Source organism: Phasianus colchicus, chromosome 19 (genome assembly GCF_987193195.1).
Source record: "Phasianus colchicus chromosome 19, bPhaCol1.hap1.1, whole genome shotgun sequence".
Classification (NCBI taxonomy): Eukaryota; Metazoa; Chordata; class Aves; order Galliformes; family Phasianidae; genus Phasianus; species Phasianus colchicus.
Window position 1 is genome coordinate 6,979,769 of NC_143454.1, and position 19,007 is coordinate 6,998,775.

The following is a 19,007-nucleotide window of genomic DNA, read 5'->3' on the forward strand; positions in this document are numbered from 1 at the left end:
TTAGGTCTGTGTGGTGGAAAAAATACCAGCTTACCCTGCTCCCCCTTCTTTCTCTTACATTAATTTCAGCTGGGGTTTACTAGCTGCATCGGATTAAGTACTAACATGTAATTCCCTCCCAGAGCCCATTCCCCACTCCCCCTTCCCCCCTTTATTTGGTTAGGTCTGATGTTTGCAGTTCAGGAGAAAAAAAAAAGGGCAATGAATAGCAGGCCCTGTTAGCAATGATGTTAAAGGATATTATACATGAATCCGTTTAGTTCTGAAGAATTTTGGCAGTGCTTCCCCAGCAGCAAAACGGTTCCATATGCCAGATATAGATGCAGCCTTACACCTTCTCTAAGCCTCCTTGTTTCAGACTATCTGCTGCTTTCACTGCAGATGGAGGGAGAGGGGCACAGACTGACATGTGCTGGATGTGTGGATGATGTTGCCTTCCCTTGCTTTCCTGCTTGCTTTTTGCTCTTTGTCCGTTTATTCCACCGTTTACCCTTCACATTTTTGTCTGTATAGATTTACATCGCAGCTTCATGATTAAATCACAGACCTAATCCATCCCACCCCAGTTCAAAACAGCTAAAATGCTCCCCAGGTGTGTGGCCATCTCCTTACCTTGTTCTTCTTTTTTTTTCTTTCCAAAGGGTGAACGAGGACCAGCCGGCAGCCCTGGTGCCAAAGGTTATCCTGGCAGGCAGGTGCAGTAAATCTCATCGTGCTGTGCACAGAGTAGGGCTGTGGGTGTGCAGGCAGTGAACACATGCACTGCTGCATACATGGCCCACTAAAGTCAGTGCAGTGATACCATGACCCCTCACTCACATGTTAGAAAGGATGTTGTGCGTAGGGTGGATACAACCTGAGTTTCTGTAGCAAAATCTGCCAGATATAGGAATGGGAGAAAAAAAGGAAAGGAAAGGGGAAGGGAAAGGAAAGGGGAAGGGAAAGGAAAGGGGAAGGGAAAGGAAAGGGGAAGGGAAAGGAAAGGGGAAGGGAAAGGAAAGGGGAAGGGAAAGGAAAGGGGAAGGGAAAGGAAAGGGGAACATAGCAGAGCAGAAAAGCATGCTTGAAAGCTGCTGGCCCATCACTTTTAGGCAAATCCTTGCATGTATGACATGAACAAGTTAGAAACCTGGGGCAGAAAGCTGCTGATTGAAAAGGTTTGATTGAAATCTCACATTTGCTAGCATAAGTATATATTCATCTGTATACAGTTATACGCAGACCATCAATATATGTGAGTCATTTGCAGCTGCCAAAAAAAAAAAAAAAAAAGGATGAAAGAAAATCAAATCTTTGTTTTCCATTGAAAAAAGGCTCTAAGTAAACTTCAGGATTGGAGGAGCGTGTGAAGGGAAATAGGTTGGGGTCAGACCCTCTGTTTTCTTCCTGACGTTAAGAGAGTTCATGTGTAAGTTCTTACCCCGATGCATTGAGTGTGGGACTGAATGCGAGCGAGACGTGCAGAACAACTGCCCTCCACCCACAGTCAGCAGTGTGATCTGTTCTAAATCCAAAATCACGCTGATGGCAGGGGGCACGTAGAGCTGGTGGGACTGGGTGGGAGTTCTGTGCACCTGACTGCGTGCTGAAGGGCTCTCAGAGCTTTGCATGCTAGGTGTGGATGTGCATTAGATGGCTCATACAGAGCGCTCTGAGCTATAATGGACATACAAGGCTAATGAATGCTGCTTAGCAGTTCACAGCTGTGTGCTGCCCATCAGATAGGCAGGGTGAAATATTTGTGCTTGACATATGAGGGACAAAAGCACTTTCTTATAATGTGGTTTGGGTCAAGAAAGCGACTTTTTATTTTATTAAAAAAAAAAAAAAAAAAAAGAAGGAAAGAAAAAGGAGCTTTTTTTCCAGCGTATCTGAATGCTGTGTGTATCCAGCATCAGGGCTGTTTACTTTAATGAGATTTTACTACTTGTTACTGCTGTCAGCTGTGCTGGCTCTGCTGTGCGATGGAAGTTTGGCTCTGCTCTGGTTTGTGCATCATTGGCAGAGCTGTTCGCTTCGCCCCGATGGCTGAAACCTCTGACTGGCAACAGTGCACGAGCCAGAAAAGAGCACAACATGACTTTCAGATCCCAGGCTGAGCTTGCAGTGCTGCCAGCTAAGGAAAATACAGGCTTGGCCTTTTTTTAATCGTTACTATTCCTTCTTCCAAAAAAAAAAAAAAAAGCCCCAGCAGCATTTGGAAGTGGTGAAGTATCGATCTGGAAAGTTGCTGGAGGACAATAAACGTGCAAATTCATTATGCATTTTTATAGGTTTCCTTTTCACTGCACTTTGAGGGAACAGAAAGGGGAATGGGGAATGTATTTTTAATTCTTTCCATAGCTGTGGATGCTGTGAGGGGTTGGAGATACGCAGCACCTGCACCGCTACGCAGCTTCGTTGGCTGTAGAAATCAGAAGGACTTTCTCATTGCATCAGGGCTCCTCCAGCCCCAGGAAGGCTCACTGTGTGCAGAACCACAGCTCCCCGGCTGCAGGAGAATTGATTTTGGTGTCATTTTTGTCTCGTTTCCCCTTTGTTGATAAGCGTTGGACGCAGAAGCAGAGGCACGCAGGGACAGTGCTGGGATCTTGGCAGTGCTTATTAAGCAAATGGAAGCCCGTCCACATTCATCTTTGTTTTCTCCCTTCTGTTCTAGGGCTTACCTGGACCCATAGGGGAAGCTGGTCCAAAAGGCAGTCGGGTAAGCAGCCTTTGATTTGTGTTTGCTTGGTTTTGCTAAGGGCTTCTTAAGAACTTCTATGCTTAACTTTTCAATCCTGAGACAAAATCTTCAAAGTTGTTGGATTTGGGGGATTTGGACTGCACACCTTGTTTACAGAGGCCCTCAATGCACTTACTTGTTTATTGAGGCACTGTTACATTCTTGAAATGAAGCTCTGAATGTACCAAAGATCACTGATAGTGCTGAGGATGTGAACTCACTGCCCTTTATGGTGCAGCAGAGGGAGGAACAGAATCCAAATTCCTACAGAAGCCCAGTCTGAAGTTCCCGCAAGCCCCAGCTCCCTGAGGCCTATTTAATTTCAATAAGTGTGGCTCAGTGGTCTTCCATCATGCTGGATATGGACTCTTCTGGGTACAGTCCCAAATTTGGGACTGTTTTATATCATTATGCAGAAGAGCAAGCCAGCATCTTTAGCTCATGTGCAAATATAAATATCAGTATTTCTGTTCTGCCCATTCTGCTCGTCAAATTGAATTTCTGGGAGTTCTCCCTTGGTGCTAAAGATTTTGTTCTCTTTCTTTAACAATTAGGATTTCCATTAATCAAATTTTGGTCTTTTCCCACAATTATTAATTCACAATGAGCTTCTGACCCAATAAAATCCTCTCCTTCCCTGACACGTCACACTTCCTCTATAGGCAATAAATTCAACCAGCTGGATTTCATCACTAGAAAAACTGCAAAGCATAAACAACTGCTGACCCTCTAGCTAGCTGTATTGCTGAGCTGAGGAGGGAGGGAGGAAGGCCTGGAGGAGCACAGCTTGCTCACCTTGCTTCTGTACTGCACCCACTGCACTGCAATCCAGCAGGAGTTGGATGGTTTGTTTTGGTCCTTAAGAGGCAAACGTATCAGCATCCTTTGGTACGGCCGTATTTCCCAGCAGGATGTCATCCCCAAAGGAAGCACGACCCAAAGGGAGTGATGGACCAGTGAAAGAATTTGGTGGGATTGGCTGTAAGAGATTTAGTGATGATGGAGAGAGAAAGATGAGAGAAAGTCACTGTTAGCATTTGGCTCTCATAACAGCGAGGTGCCACAGAGGGGCTCCCCACTGAAATTCACTTCCTCTCGATTCTGCATGTTTGGCACAAACGGTCCTTTGCAAAGGACCAGCACACAAGGTAACTTTGTGCTAACTGCTGAGCAAAGAGGATTAAACACAAGGCTTCAATTGTTGAGAGGGAAAGGAAATGTAGCATTTTATGCAGCGCGTCCTGTCTGAGCAGGATCCCAAAGCTGGACAGAAACATTGCATGCTTGAAAATGCTGGTGACTGTGAAAGGAATGGGTTACTTTTGCTACCACCCTTGCTAACTTTGAACCAAGCTCCATTTCCCTCAGGTACACTCATAGCCAGCCCAGGTAAGATCTCTTATTGCTGGCTCTTCCTCCCCGGAATCCTCATGATCCCTGGTGTGAGGGTATGTGCCCTTGGACTACATCGTGGAAGCCAGCACCATGCAGTCCATGGGCATATACACTTGCCTCAAGGTTTATTTCATCATGGCTGCCATTGACCAACGCTGGAGGATGCTCTGCTGTTCAGGGATGATAGACTGACTGGCTGCTAATGGAGAAACGTATTTGATTACTTGTTTCCTCTTTTCTTTAGGGATATATTGGTCTTCCAGGATTATTTGGGCTCCCAGGGGCTGATGGAGAACGAGTGAGTATTTTGTGAAGAAAACCTTGGTGTGTTGCATGAATACAGTTCTTCAGAGCCTGCTATAACGTTACCCCTTGTTTCTGAGAAAGGAGGCAAGCATGCCTAATGTTTGAACGTGCACTCTTCAGCCTGTCTCTGCCCTTGCAAGAAGACCTTTTACCCTGTGTGACACTGGCTCCGGGAAACCAAGTCTTTAGGCAGGATCATCAGACTATGCTGATGCACTGGGAGCAGTCTTTCTGTATTGTCCTTCACTACAAGCTTGCCCTCCTCCTCCTCCTTCTGAGTCCATCTTAGTTGGATTGGGCATGCTGAGAACATAAGTGGGAATTCCCCGTGCCCACGTGAGCAACATCCCAGCCACTGTACCCCAGCATTTTGGGTGTCCAGCTGGAACTGTGTGCCTCTTGGGAAGAGCAGTGCTGGGGTTTTCTGATGGTGGCTTTCATTCCAGTTGCATCGAGTTGGGCAGTCAAGCCCATGGAAGGGTTCCTGTGGCTGCTTTCCCCACGTGTCCTCCCTTCCTCCCATCCTTCCCCCCGTGTCTTTTCCAAACCCACACGTTCAGAGCTTCACAGAACCTCCCTTGCTGTTTTGCTCTTCTCCCATACGTGCCTCATCTCTACCCACCCAAGGACACCCCCTTCCCCCAGCAAGAGTTCCTAACAAAGGGCACTGTAAGACGAAGACCGCTTCATTCTCACTTTTTCCTCCTCAAATGCAAGCTCCAGAAACCAGAGAGGCCCCAGGAGCATGTGGGAGTGAGTGTGCCTGCCTGGGAGGGGACTGCCCTGTGCTCGAGAGTCGCTGATTTAATGCTTGTATAACTAAATAAGAAACATAAACAGAAGTTCTCCAGCGAGTGCCTTGGCGGTGGCCTTCAGTCGGTTCCAGCCCAGTAGCTTAATGACTGCTCCAGCAGGCATTAAGCTTCAGCCTGTAGCCCTGGGTGTGGATGCTGCCTGCGTGCGTCCCCAGGGAGGGCCGTAGTTAGTGGGTGAAGGTTAATTGTCTTCTGCTCTCGCTGCAAGTAGCTGACATTTTGATTCCCGAACAATGCCGCAGTCATTAGCCTGTTCTGCATTCCCCTTTCTCTTCTCGTTTGGTTTTGCATTGTTGGTTGACTGTTTGCTTTCTCAACCAGACCTATTATTCTTTTTTTTTTCTCTGTGTTTTCCTTGCAGGGGATCCCTGGAGTTCCTGGGAAGAGGGGCAAGATGGGTAGGCCGGTAAAGTTTTTCCTCGTCTATTATGCAGACTTTGTTGAATGAAACTGAAAACAAAACATCTGGCTTCTGGCTGGGCCCCCTGATATCTTCTGCTGGGAACTAAGTGGGGAGATCAAACAAACCTTTCCATGCCTCTTTTTTCGAGCAGGAAGAAAGCCGAAGATACAAGTGCTGCTCTCTTCCTTTCTTTCATGCTCTGCCCTTTTGTTCTTTGTTCACTCTTTCCATGCTCCCCTGGATCCTACACTGCTCAGATTCTCTTCTCCAATACCTTCCCTCCAGACAGCCTCTTCTTTAAATGTGCTTTTTAATTCCCCACTGTGACAGCAGCACGCGGGTCCACGTTGCTCTGTTACATTTAATTTTTGTGCTCTCTCCCATTCCATCACATTTGCCTCTGTTGATTGTGGTTCTCTTCAGCCTTTGTGCTGTCCTGGTTTGTATAATGCCAGTGCATTTTGGTGTAGAGACTTTTCTGCCCTTGGTGGTGGAGCAGAATTAAAGCAGTGACAGAAGAGATGAGGAGGTATTCGCTGTGTCCAGGCAAATCCGAGAGCTTGGCCAGGAGGGGGAGGTGACACAGGTAGGGCTGAATATGAGGTGGAGCTGAAAGATGCATAGAAGGGGTTTTGTGCTGCCTGTAGTAGCTGGGAAAAGTACAGAAATGAGCAGAGGAAACAGGGAAAGGGCAGAAGGGAAAGTTGTCCCCATGTCAGCCTTCTTCCACGCTCTCCTGCATGCTTCCTTTGCCAAACTGCATCGAGCTGTTTGCTCCAGGAGGCAGAGAGCAGACGTGTGCGTGCTCTGGTGTCTCTCATTGCCTTTGCACCTTGTTCTTCGTGTTGGCCTGAGTGCTTCTCGGTCTCCTGACATCATTGCACTCACAGGCTCCTTGTAAAACGTCTTTTCACCCACACACTGAAAAATCCAGCACTTTCCCCTTGTCCTCCTTGCATGCAAGTGCGTGCTTTCTAGGATCCCACACCCACTGCTTGGTGTTCCTGCAGTGAAAGCTGTGCAGACAGCTCAGCTCAACAGTGCCACGCTCATCTGGGCTGGCAGCTCTCCTCCTGCTGGGATGGGGGGAGATGGAGCAGATTTTGGAAAGGGGGACAGCAGTGATGGAAATCTGTACCGAATCTTACAGCTTTTAATCCACAAATTGTACCAGAAACCTCTGCGATGAATAAGTGCAGCGAGCCAGGCAATGTAAGGATGACTCACTGACCAGAGTAAAACAAACAAAGCAACTGTCGTTAGGTACAGGCTCTGTGCTCGCTGTGCAGCGCACGCTGTAGGCTCAAAGCCTTCCAGCTGTTGTTTGGCTGCTGCTCGAGGTCTTCCAGGCAAGAAGAGCTTGTGTCTGGTGATCCTCTGGGATCTGTGGGGAATCTCTCACCCAATGAGGCATTTGGGCTGAGATCTTGAGAAGTGAGCGCCTGTGTTCTGCTCAGAGGGTTTTGGCTCCATCCCTGTTTCGTGATATCAGGTTTAACAGGAAACCTTGAATGGAGAGATGCTGTCAATTTGTACTTCTGAGCGTGAGCTAAGAGGTTCTGTGGCATCCAGAGGTATTCAGGAAATCGCTGGAAGAATGGAAAGGAGGAAGCAGCTGACGTGGTTCCCTTTCCAGCACTTATCTTCTGCCCTTGCTGTCTCCCAGCCGGGCTGCAGTGTGAGTGAGCCGGCTGTGATTTCTCTGCTAGGTCTGCTGGCTCTGTTCTGCTTCAGTGCTGTCACTGCGTTGGAGAGCTCTTGGAAGCCCTTGTTAGCTACCATCCAAGGCTGGTTAAAACTCTGGGTGTAGGGAAGGAGCTGTTATCAAATACATTTCCCTACCAAGTTTTGCTTGGTATGAGGCAGCAGCGGATTAAGAGGAGCAGGGGGCTGGGGGAGTTTGCATGTGACACCGTGGGCCTCCTGGAATGATGTAAGAGCAAATGATTAAAATAGACGAACTGGACATGAGTCAGATTTTGAAAGCATTCCAGGGAACTTAAGTTCTGCAGAGCTATGAGGGACATCGTGGATCTGTCGTAGAAGCAGGCAGCTCCAGCTCCCACCCGGCTCTCCTTGCAGCACTGGAGGCAGATATGCTTCCAGCAGCTGGGCACTGGTGACCCCTGGGCAAGAAATAGCTGCAGTGCAGATTGTATTAAGCCTCAAATAGAATATAATATATTCATGAGGTCTCAAGTCCTGCTAGAGAGAGAGACTTACAGGAGAACTTTCAGGAAATGTATTGGAAGAGGTTTGAGCTCTCTCTGGTTCACCTTTGTTATGGATGGATGCTTATGTCTCGTTCTTTTCTCTCATATACAGACTATCAACACTCATCCCTGCTTTTAGCTTATAATGTGATTTTTTAGCAGTATTATTTTAAAAGAGATAGGAAGGCACAAAGTTTTGTTCCATGACGTTCTTAGTAATACTTGGATTCGTTTGAAGCTTGTTTACAATTGAGCAAAGACATCCGTGGTCTCTTTCCTCCTAAGGACTTGCTGCTGCTGCTGGTCCCATGCCTGGACCTCAGTCAACCACATGAAGCCTCCTTGTGTGCTCAGGTCCATCGTGCAGGTGCTGTGCAGAGAGAATCTATGAAGTGACGTGTGGCTGTTGAGTCTCAGGGATCAGTGCACAGGTGGTGCCAGAACTCCCTTCTTTCTGCCTGTTGGCCACAGCATGGAGGTTGTGAGAGCGAGCAGTGATCTGGCAGCCACTGACATGGCCTCAGGATTTGCTGTGAGCATCAGCATGGTGGCAAACTGCCTAATCTGGCATCCGCTTCCCATGAGCTGACCACAGCCGAGGTCCCCCTTGCCAGCTCTCAGCTTGTAATGCAGCAGAGCCTTCTTGCCAGGCTATTTTTCATGTCTGCTGTCTTCTTCCATCTTGACTTATGACGTTAATGTCTTAACTTCTGCCTCCAGTGAACACTCATCGTCAAAATACTCTTTTTTCTCCATCTGATGAGTTGTTAGAAGAGCATGCAGTACCCGTGCACTCCCTACTGAAATGAGAAGACTGTTGCATCATCTGAAATAGCAAAAAGCAGGGCAGACTTTGGGAAGGTTTCGTTTTACAGCCTCCTCCAACCTTTTGATATATGGCTGAGATAACTCAGTGGTGAATGTAACTGCACACTGCTTTGCCAAGTTACACAGCCACAGCTGTTGTCCATGCAAACAATGGAGGAGATCTGTCTTGCCATGTGTCTGGAAAGACTGGCATAACCCAAATCAGTGAGAAAACAAATTTGGCTCCTCTGTACAGAGACTGAGGCTTTAAGCTTTTCCTCTCTTCTTGCTCCAGTCTTTTCTCTGCTTTGGATGCAGCTAAGGTCCTTCCTTGCATCTGGGGAGAACCAAGCGAGAGCATACAAGCTGAGATTTGGGAAACTGGTGACAGCATTTCCAGGTACCTCTTCTTTAACAAATAACTGCCAGAGTGCACTTCATTTGAGTGGGCTCCCAAGGGTGCAGAAAGGCTGCCCGTATGGCTTTTCTTGTAAGAATGTGACTTAGGATCACACCCTAAGAGCTCACACGGGCTGCTAATGCTCCAGCCTTGTGTGTTTTGTCACTATGATCAGCATATATCCCCAGAAAATATCTGCTCTCCCATAGCTAGGCTGCTCAGGCCTGATGCACCTGAGCCACTGGAGCGCTTGGCGAGCTCTGCAGACCACAAAGGATTCCTTCAAACCAGTGTCCCGGGTCAGGTTCAGCTGTTTGTTTCCAAGAACATCCATCATCATTCAGAAAGCTTGTGAAGAATTACATCAGTATCTCCTAAGCACAAGAGCATCCTTCTTCCTTTAGGGAAATGTTCATTTATAAATCAGAGCAAAGACCAAAAGTGTTTTTCATTAGAAACAAGGTAAACTAATGCAGCTATCGCATTCGACTCTGAAAGCATTTTGATCTTGACTTTCTTAAATAGGAGGCTGCTAGACATGGAAATCTTGGCCGTAAATAATTAGGAGTGTTGGCAGATTCAGTGCTCTTGAGCATTAGGTAATTGAGTCTGTGTAACCTGCGCTCTATCAGAGCCCGACAGAAGTGTGTATGTGTGTGAAGGAGTGAGGTGGGAGGGTGGAGGGCTGCAAGTTAACCTCAGTGGTGCTTGGCTGAAAGGGCTTCAGTGGACGTTGGCTTTCGTTCAGGTAGGACCGAAGGGCATTTTTATGCTAAAAATGCCATGAAATCTTAATCCAAAGAGGATGTGACATGGAGATGTGAAGTAGCAAGGCCACCAGCCCCGTCCCCAGCTGTGGGTGGCACCTCCCCTCTCTGCTGGGATGCAAGCTGCCACAGTCCCAGCTCCAGACTGAGCAAAAGGCAAAGGCTGTGTAGCTGCTTGGTTTATCTGGCAAGTGGGCTGGGCACGGGGGCTTTGCCAGGATCCCTGCAGGGCCACTCAAGGAACCATTGCTGGGTGTGAGCCAGCCCTCGTGCCCGCCGGTGCGGGGCTCACGTCTGCGTTCTCCACCAAGAACGCTCTCGGAGGTGGATGCTGCCAACATAAGCTCCATTTGTTTATTTTATTCTCCCTCTTTTTTTCTTTTTTTTCTTTTTTTTTTTTCCAGTGAATGCCTTCTCTCACCCTCAGCTCTGCTTCCCCACCATTACCTTTTTTGTTGTTGTTTAAATTGTTTGACTTGCACGCTCCATCCCTGTGGAGGCTCCTGGGCTGAGACTTACCTGGACGGAGCCAACTGGCAGATGCAGCCTTCTGCAGACAAGACAGGAGGGCTGGTTGGTTTGAGCAGTTTCACCTTCAGCCAACAGGAAAATAAAATCCTATTTTTGGAGAAAGATTCTATTGGCGTGCAGAGCTGCCAGGATTCCTCGGAGCAGCAGCTGCCAGACTGCCTCCCTTACTCCATCAGGGAAAGTGTTCTAAACTGAATCAGATGTTGTATACATACAACACACCCACCCACAGGCGCACACCTGAGGGGGCCTCGGGGAAGCAAAGGACTCGGAGCATCACCTGGCCCTGCTTCCCTGGGGACAGGGGCTTGCAGGGATGAGAGCTGGTGTTGTCATGTGTTCAGACCTGGAGCAGCCCTTTGGCTGATGACAGTAAGCAAGGGCAGGCTGCTCTGTTTGTTTTAAGCAAAGGAAGAAGGAAAGGGGAGGTAGAAGGGGATGTTATCTCCTGCTGCAAAGGAGCTGATTCCAGTGTCTGTCTCATGGTGTATGAGAGGATGCCCTTTGCAGGGAGCATGGATGAACAGGAGTTGAGGCTCAGCTATGGGACCTTGAAAGTGAGGGTTTAATTACTGGTTCAGCTTCAGACTTCTTGGTTTTATCTGGGATAAACCAGCTTGCATCTCTTTGTCTCAGCTCCCTCTCCAGCAATGTGAGGACAAACTGCAGCCACTGCATGGGGGGGGGGGGACAGAGGGGAGCACAGAGTCATTGGGTTTTGCTTCTGCTTGTATGGCTTTTCTCCAACCCCTTTTCAAGCACCACCTTGCTTCTTTCATTGAATTTCTCCATCAGACAATGTGAAATCCACTCAGCTGGGCTTCTCTCTTATTTTTTTACCTTCTGTATTTCCCAGCTGAGAGATGGAGCCAAAAGTTTTGTCATACCTGACTGCAGCCACTGTGGAGGAGCTGGCTCCCTGCCGGCACAACTTGTTAGGCGAGCGTTTCCCTCCAGCTCTGCTGCCCTTTGCTGTCCCTTCCCAGTCCTTGACTTTTTCCATGCATCCCCGGGAGCACTCAGGATGCACAGCTGGATGTTTTCCACTAGGGTGTTATTCTTTGCTATCCCGATTTTTTCAGAAAACAACGGATTATGCTGTACCTTAAAAAAAACAAAAAACAAAAACCCTCTGCACTCAACTTTGGGAAGGTCAGGAGAGCGTGGGCTCTGTAATCCCTTCCACAAACCTCCTGCAGCAGACAGCCCTCCTACCCGTGTGTTCCCAACCAGGTTGGGCTCGGGGCTGTTGGGGCAGAGCTCAGGGGAGGGGGCACAAAGCTGCTCTCCGGCACCACAGGGATGGAACCAAGGGGATAACAAAGTCCTCTTGTACTTCCTAGGCTGTTTGTTTCGGTTGAATAGCACAGCTTTTATTCCCGAGGAACATCTCTGTCCTCAAGGCTGAGGCAGGAGGGTTGAAAAAACAGCTTTTGCAGACATGTGAGAGCCAATGAATTTAGGACACTGTGGTCACTGGAACGGTAATTGTGGTTTAAGCTGCTACTGCTTACCCCATGGAAAGAAAGTGCTTTCTTTTCATTAGGTGCTTAACAGATTGATTGCCTCCTGCTGTGACCAGAACTGTGCTATAATAGCTTTCACAACCCGGATTGAGCCTTTGGAGACTGTAGGGATGCTGAAACATCCTCCTTCGTGCCACAGTCACCAGCCTTGGTCTCATTTAATGTGCTAAAGTGCTAATCCTTGTGCTGCCAAGCTCAAAGCCCGGGTGAGGATGTGCGGGGTCCGTTGATTTAAAGCTGCTTTTTCCATTGTCTCCTCTTCTGGGTTTATTTTACAACGTGAGCCAAAAAATATCATGGGACTGAGCACCATCCCAGAGACCTACGAGGATGAGAAAGGTTCTCAATTTCGTGCCAGTTTCACTACTTTTCATCTCGAGGATGGGAAGAAAACACAGCTGCATGATGGGGACCACAGCGCACCATGAAGGGGTTTGGTTGTTGAACCTCTACTCAGTAGGGTTGGCCAAGTGGCCTCATCTGGGTGCACAGCTCTGCCTTCGAAACAGGAATCATCTGCTTGTTTAAAAGTTTGGAGATCAGCTGTTGGAAAGCTTAGAAAAGCAAGAGGTGTATTAACTCTATTAGTGCCTCAAATCTCCCGTGTCTTTGTCTTTGAGCAGTGAGGTTAGAACAAGAAACTGAGACATAAAAAGAGATTAGTGGGAAATGTGAATTTAAATACCTTCTTATCTGGATACTTTTTTTTTTTTTTGGCAGAAGAGTGCAATGTTAATATCACTATGGAAGAGATCTAACCCAAATTTCTTAATCTGAAGCAAGCATTTCTCTAGATGATACTATGCAGCTGTAGCTATATTGATTTAATTCCACTTATAATGAGGGAAACCTTCCCAACTGGACGAAGCCTTGGCTCCATAGAGAACCCCTCAGCACCCCCAGGGCCCGATGGCATCAGTGGGTCCCTTTGTGCCCAGCTGTGCCCTCTGCAGAAAGAAGGATGATGGATGGCTGAAGGCTGGCACTGCAGTCTCAGCAGTGTGAGTACAGTATCAGTCTGTGCCCGCTCATATTTTCCTTGGCCAGCTGTATGACTGTAAACAGCAAAACCTTACAAGGCACTCTTTTTTTTTTCTTGTCTTGCCTGAGCAATGAGTTTTCCTTACATATATCTCTTCTGATCTGATTGATTCAGCATTGTAGCAGAGTTATTTTTCCTCTCTTTTTTATTAAAGAAGATTTTACCCTCTTCCAACCCTCCCCTTCTTGTTATATTTGACATCTTTGTCTCTAGGTGGCAGAAGGCTGTTGCAGTGGTTGCTTACCACAGCTTCTTGGCTTGTGCACAGGTTTAAGGGACGGAGTGCCCAGCTGGAAAGGCAGACAACTTTTCCATTCGCAGCGATGCCCGTAAAATAGAGTTGTGGAATCCAAGCAAATAAGCAATAGCTTGCATCCATTTATGAGGGTGTACTGATTACCACAGGGAAGTAGTATAGAGGAGGTGAAATCCTGGCTCAGAAGTCAGTAACAAAATTTTAGTTGTCTTAAAACGGGTCTCCCATATTTCACCTGGGTTGTGACCAGGTATCTTCCTATGGAGTTGTGTTGGCCAGGAGTTGTGAGCCACCAAAGCTGAATGGAGATCTGGCTCTGACTATAGCCCTTAGTTTTCCATCCTGATGTCCACAGTCAGGATAATGTAATAAATTAGGATGGTGACTTTTGGTAAGTGGTGACTTTTTTCATGTAGTAAACGTGGTCTTTTGTGGCTCCAGAGTGTGGACCATCACGAGCTTGGAACTGTTCATTCCTTTGGCAAGCTGCAAGGACGTGGGTGCACAGGAGAGAACTCTCCATGCATCTTTGATCAGCTCCAGTAAGCATTATGGGATCCAACAGGCATTAAGCCATTTATCTGTCCTGTGAGAAGGAGACTCTGTTAAAACAATTGTCACCAGTGGGAAATAATTCAGGCTGACAGTCCATTTTTGAGGAGGACAGTCATTGCAGCAAGGTTTATGAACTCTTCCAGAATATAAATGATTCGGGATGGACTTTAAAGGAGGCGCTGTGTTTATCGGTAGAACATTTCTTAATCTTTAGATGCAGAGTTTGGTCTTGCAAATGTGTGATTAACACTTCATTTATCAACTATACAACATAACCTTCAGGGCTGCATTTTCCTTGTTGGGACGTAACGAAGGACTTGGGTGAACCAGAACAGAAGCACTGATTTTCACCTTTCTCCCCTATGCACAAATTGACTTTCTACATGGCACTGCCAAAGCCTTGCCTGCTGTATGAGGGCTGGCAGACACTGTTAGGAACAGGCAAGGCTGATGTGAACGCATCAGACCCAGCAATGGGTGCTTTCCACAGCATGGCCAAGCAAAAAGCCTTCCTGTTTCCTCGTTGACTTTTCCTCCCCAGGCTCCCACTGGTTAACGCACAGCTGATGGCTGAGCCTGGTAAATGATACTGCTGATTACCCTTCATTGGCCCCAGGAGAGGGGAGGGAAGCAGCTCCTGGCCTTGCAGAGCAGCTCGCTGAATGTGCTGTGGGTGGGGTATGACCAGGGGGCTGCTGGCCTGGGCTTCTTTCTGACCTGCTGGCTACTGAAGTGCTGCACTGAATGTAAGGGGAGCAGTTTTTAAGCTGGTACCAGTAGCACTAATATTTTCCTCCTCTTCTCAGGGTTTTCCTGGTGATTTTGGGGAACGAGGACCTCCAGGCATCGATGGGAACCCAGTAAGTTCACAGCTTTTCCTCTTTCCATTGTGGTAGACAGCGTGCTTTGCCAAGTGATGCTAGCTAGAGCTGAAGGAAGGTATTCAATGTGGTGGCAGCTGCTGGTATTTTGTTGTCCCTCCTGAAAAACAAAGGTATACCCCTGCCCTGCTCATGCTCCCAGTTCCTGTGTTCAGCCCAGCATCCTGTAACTGCCAGCTCATCCCGTGCTGTTCAGCTGTGCCTTGTTCCATCGCTCTGCTTTGTTCCATCACCCTCCCCATGCCTCAGTCTCAATAGATGCTTTTCAAGAAAAATCAGATGAGAAAAGGTTGGGATGTTGTTCCTGATGAGCAAGCCATGGCTGGAACGTGCTGCCCATATTACAGAGCCACAGGAATCATTTTGTTGTTCCAATGTACTCTGGATGGAGCTTTACATGAACGTAGCAGGACAGGGCTCACAGACAGAGGAATGCATTGTCACATTGCTCCGAGCTCAGTACCTTTCCTCATCAGAAGTGAACATCAGTGGTAGTGCAAGAAGTGCCAGATTGCCTGCTCTGGAGCCTGGGGGCACTGAGGAGCAGACCTGGTGCTCTGGGCTCCCACTGCCCTGCCTGGATCTCAGCTGGCCCAGCATGGTGCTGGGAGAATTCTCCAGGCTCCTGAGTCCTTGACCTCTCTCCAGTCTCTATCTCACCCCTGCTGACTTTCTAAGAATGAGATGTGTCTCCTGGGAACTGGGTCAGGATGGTCCCAAGGACCATTTAAGCAGCTGGATGCTGCTGAGATTTATTTTGCTTTGCTCTTTTAGCACTTAATACCAAGTAGTTGGGTGCGTGCTGTGTTTTCCGCTGCTCACAAAACATGCTCTTCTGGATTGTATAAGTTCCCACATGTATTAACTATCTGAAATTTCTGAATGGCTTTCTCAGTTCTTCTTCAATTAGCAGATGAGGAATTCTGATTCATCTTGTAAATTCATACTGTCTTGTTTATTCACACATAATCACTCATGGTGTTCAATGTGTGAAGTAACCCACTCCTTATGTGTCTTTAAGTTCCCATTCATCATGAATGCAGACAAAAGTTATTTTCCCAAGCAGCTCTAACCAGCAAGCCAAGCTCCACCATGCTACAGCCTTTGTGGGAATTTAGCACAAGAGTTACAATTGCAGTGAACTGAAAGAACTAGATTCCCAAGGAATACTTCTGCAGGACTTTTCCCATCCTTCAATCAGCATAAGCCACGGGTCAGAGTGGAATCAGTAGTCCCAAAGCAGAAAACTTTCTAGATTGTATTGCTATTTCCAACCAGCCCACCAGGAAGAGCAGAGAGGTCAGAAAGAGTCCTTTTTTCCAAATAACTTGTTTTGTTTTCATTTAAATTTGCAAATAGTCTTAAGTCCATTCAGAATATGGGCTTGTTGTTTGCTGAATGCCAGTTCCCAGAGCATCGGGGAGAAGCGAATGTCCTTTCCGTTAATTCATCCAGAAGGATCGCTCTTCTTTCATCTTATCAACAGTCTTTAAATATTAATGTGCCTTGGAGATCGTAGAATGAAAACAGACTGTTTGGGCTGACTTAAAGGGAGGTTCACAGGGTCACAAGCAGAGTCACAGACGCAGAAAAATGCCAGAAAGTCTGTTTGTGGAACAGACAAATATGCCGAGTTTGCTAGGTGGGGTATGCAGCTAAATGGTAGGCGGGCTGCCATGGGTCCCAAGCTGCTCCATTCTGCTGTTGCATGGGGATGGCAGAGCTGACAGCCTCTCACCTTCCTTCCATCCCCAGCAGACAGAGCAAAGACTCACAACCACAGGACGTGGTTTCCCCTCCAACCAGCTTGCTGAGAACTGTTGAGCCATCGCATTCCGGATCTCGGTTCCCGGAGCACTTTAGCCACTCCAATTAGTCTCTTAATCACAAGAATTAGATGTGGACTGTTGATTCATCTTCTTGTCTCTTGTCCCTGTGCCAGACATATGTGCTACGAAGGAGGATGGAGCACGATTCCTCTTGCAGGTCAGGGCTCAGCATGTCCTGACTGATCGCTGGGAAGGGAGCACCTGTAAATCCCCCTTCCCCAGGCTAAGGAACAGCTCAGATAACAGCTGGTCCTGCCTGGGTTCCCGGAGGAATCCACCCCCTCCTTTTCCAAGAGGAAATCCTTTTGCATTAGGCATGAGGCCATGCCTTTCCACTTTTACCCTTTCTCTTGAGGAATACCCATGTGACATAAGTCAGAAATCGAGGCGGTCCCACCTGTGCCTGTTGGGACCAAGAGCTGAGCATCCACATGCTCTTCATCCCAGCCATTTCCAGAACCTGCAGAGCTTCCTGGGGAGCTGAACAGCTCCTGTGCCACCCCTAGGGATGTTCCCTCTTATGCCAGCACCAGCCCGTGACTGAATGCTCAAAGCCGACCTTATTACAGTAGCTTTGAGGACACAGAAATCCCACCCGTGAGGAACAATTGCTCCACAGATGTCCCAAGTATGCAGGAAAGGAACCGGCCATAAAAAAGCAATTTTCGGCTGGTTGAGATTATGAAACGCTTTTTGTGTGTGCTTGCCCAACAGTCCTTTACTCCACTTCCCATAAAATAAACACACGTAACCCTTTGCACAAGAAAGCTGAGCACGGTCAGTCACGTTGTGTCCCCTTCTCTTTCATTCTCTCACTAGGCAAAGCTTCCTTTAAAAGGGGAGCCTTATTGCACTGAAGGGGACTCTACCAGATGTGCACTGTAAACTGAGCTGCTCTGTCAGAGTAGCCAGTGTGATCCGGAGCAGGGAAGGGCTGTCTGAGCCAACAGGAAGTTTAGGATTTCCAATGCGCTTGTTTGGAGAGGCACTGCTGGAGATGGAGGTGTGCAAGGGCAGGGCCTTGCTCTAACAACCCACTGTCAGGGTGTTGGAAATGTGGCAAGGGAGACCAGGGACTGGCTGAGCATCCCATAGGGATTGCTGAAATACCTGGGTACTTAGTTTGGTGTGGGTCTGACACGGTTTCTCTGCTGCACTCCCCCTGAAGTGCCACCAGAACTCGCTGGCACCCTGGGCACCTGCCTGTCCTTGGCAGGCTGGCACAGAAGGGTGTGTGGTGAAGCTGAGAATTCGGAGCAGCCTGAGGCCAAAATGGGGATCTCTGAGCCCAGCTGGGTGAGACAGCATTAGAGGAGGCTGCTGGCTCCCCTCCCTACCCCACCTGTGTGCTGGCAGTGCGGGGCAGCTCACACTACCCCATGTGCAAATCGTGCTTCCAGGGCCCGCAAAAAGCCAGCATACTCTCTCCCCAGATTGCCCAGTTTCATTTTCATCTGTGCTCTCCCTTTATCACAAGCTTTACGCTTCTTTAACCACCCCCAACCCCTCACCTTTTCCACTCCAGAGCAGCAGCTTGCCTCTCCATCCCACCCTCACCTTGCTGACCCCTCTCTTCCTGAGCCTTCCCCTTGCCTGGAGCAGCTCCAGTCTCTCCCCTGCCTGCCCTATGTGTGAAATGCTGCTTTCATCCATCCAGGAGGGGACTGCAGCTGCAAATAGCTGTGGAGCAACAAGCAGCCCAGTGTCTGGAGAGGCCGAGCACCCGCACGATGGATGCTCTCCATCACTTTGGCTAGAGGAAGGAGTTGCATGGGGTGGGAACAGAAGGAGGAGGGAGGGATGGTGTTTTCCCTGCCCTCAAGCCCTTGAAACACTGAGCTGCCTTTCAGCCTCTGTTTGTCTACAAAGAGTCCATAACCGAGTTGGTCTGTCTTTCCTTTTAGGGAGAATTGGGAGCCCCAGGTCCTCCTGGAGTCCTTGGACTCATTGTAAGTATAAAAACAAATGGAGATCTGGCTTCTCAGGGCTTTAACCCTTTCAGGGTGCATAACTGCACACAGATTTTCTCCTTCCTGTGCAGGGGATGGCTGTGTGTGGGGGAGGTGTGATGGCTGGAGGGTGGGAGGTAGAGAGGAGCAAATACTCTCTAAGCAAAAAGGAAACAGAGTAAATATTTACTGTTTGTGCACTTACTGCTAGATAACTCACCCTTTCAATAGCATTTACCAGGGTGTTTCTTCAAAGATGCATTATTAATGCCACACCAGGATCTGTTGTCTTTTACAAAGCAAGGCCCTGTGAGCAGCAACCTAAGGGTGCACAGTTCTTGCTCACTGGGGAGACCACAAGCAGGAACTGTCTGCTCTCTGGGTACACAGGAATGTCATGTATGCTCCCACCATCCCAATGCTAATCCAGGTAACCACAGGCACAGCAAAATTCCATCCTTTATTCCATCTTTTCCCTGGAGGAGATAAATGTCAATAAGCAAGGGTGACAGCTCATCACTGGCAGCTGTGCTGAGGTTAGGGAATGCCCAGCTGAACGTATTAGAGTTTAATTTTAGGGCCCAGAAGTTGTTTTGAGGGATTCCGT

The 19,007-nt window shown here is 48.1% G+C and overlaps 2 protein-coding genes across 5 annotated transcripts in view; one reads left to right on the plus strand and one right to left on the minus strand.

The window, feature by feature from the left end:
• COL27A1 (collagen type XXVII alpha 1 chain) overlaps positions 1–19,007 on the plus strand; it is a 160,773-nt gene that overhangs the window by 70,686 nt on the left and 71,080 nt on the right. For 2 of the 4 annotated variants that reach the window (XM_090121119.1, XM_090121120.1), the window contains exons 11-16: positions 642–695; positions 2,660–2,704; positions 4,365–4,418; positions 5,603–5,647; positions 14,548–14,601; positions 18,356–18,400. In XM_090121119.1, coding sequence (XP_089977245.1) covers positions 642–695; positions 2,660–2,704; positions 4,365–4,418; positions 5,603–5,647; positions 14,548–14,601; positions 18,356–18,400 — 297 coding nt within the window. Of the gene's footprint in view, positions 1–641; positions 696–2,659; positions 2,705–4,364; positions 4,419–5,602; positions 5,648–14,547; positions 14,602–18,355; positions 18,401–19,007 lie in introns of those variants that run through there. The other 2 variants (XM_090121121.1, XM_090121123.1) reach the window with 2 other exon arrangements.
• Positions 17,637–19,007, minus strand: part of SLC25A25 (solute carrier family 25 member 25) — a 103,508-nt gene continuing 102,137 nt past the window's right edge. Inside the window, exon 12 of the transcript XR_016458768.1 lies at positions 17,637–17,650. The gene's annotated coding sequence lies outside the window, so the exon portion shown is untranslated. The remainder of the gene's footprint in view (positions 17,651–19,007) is intronic.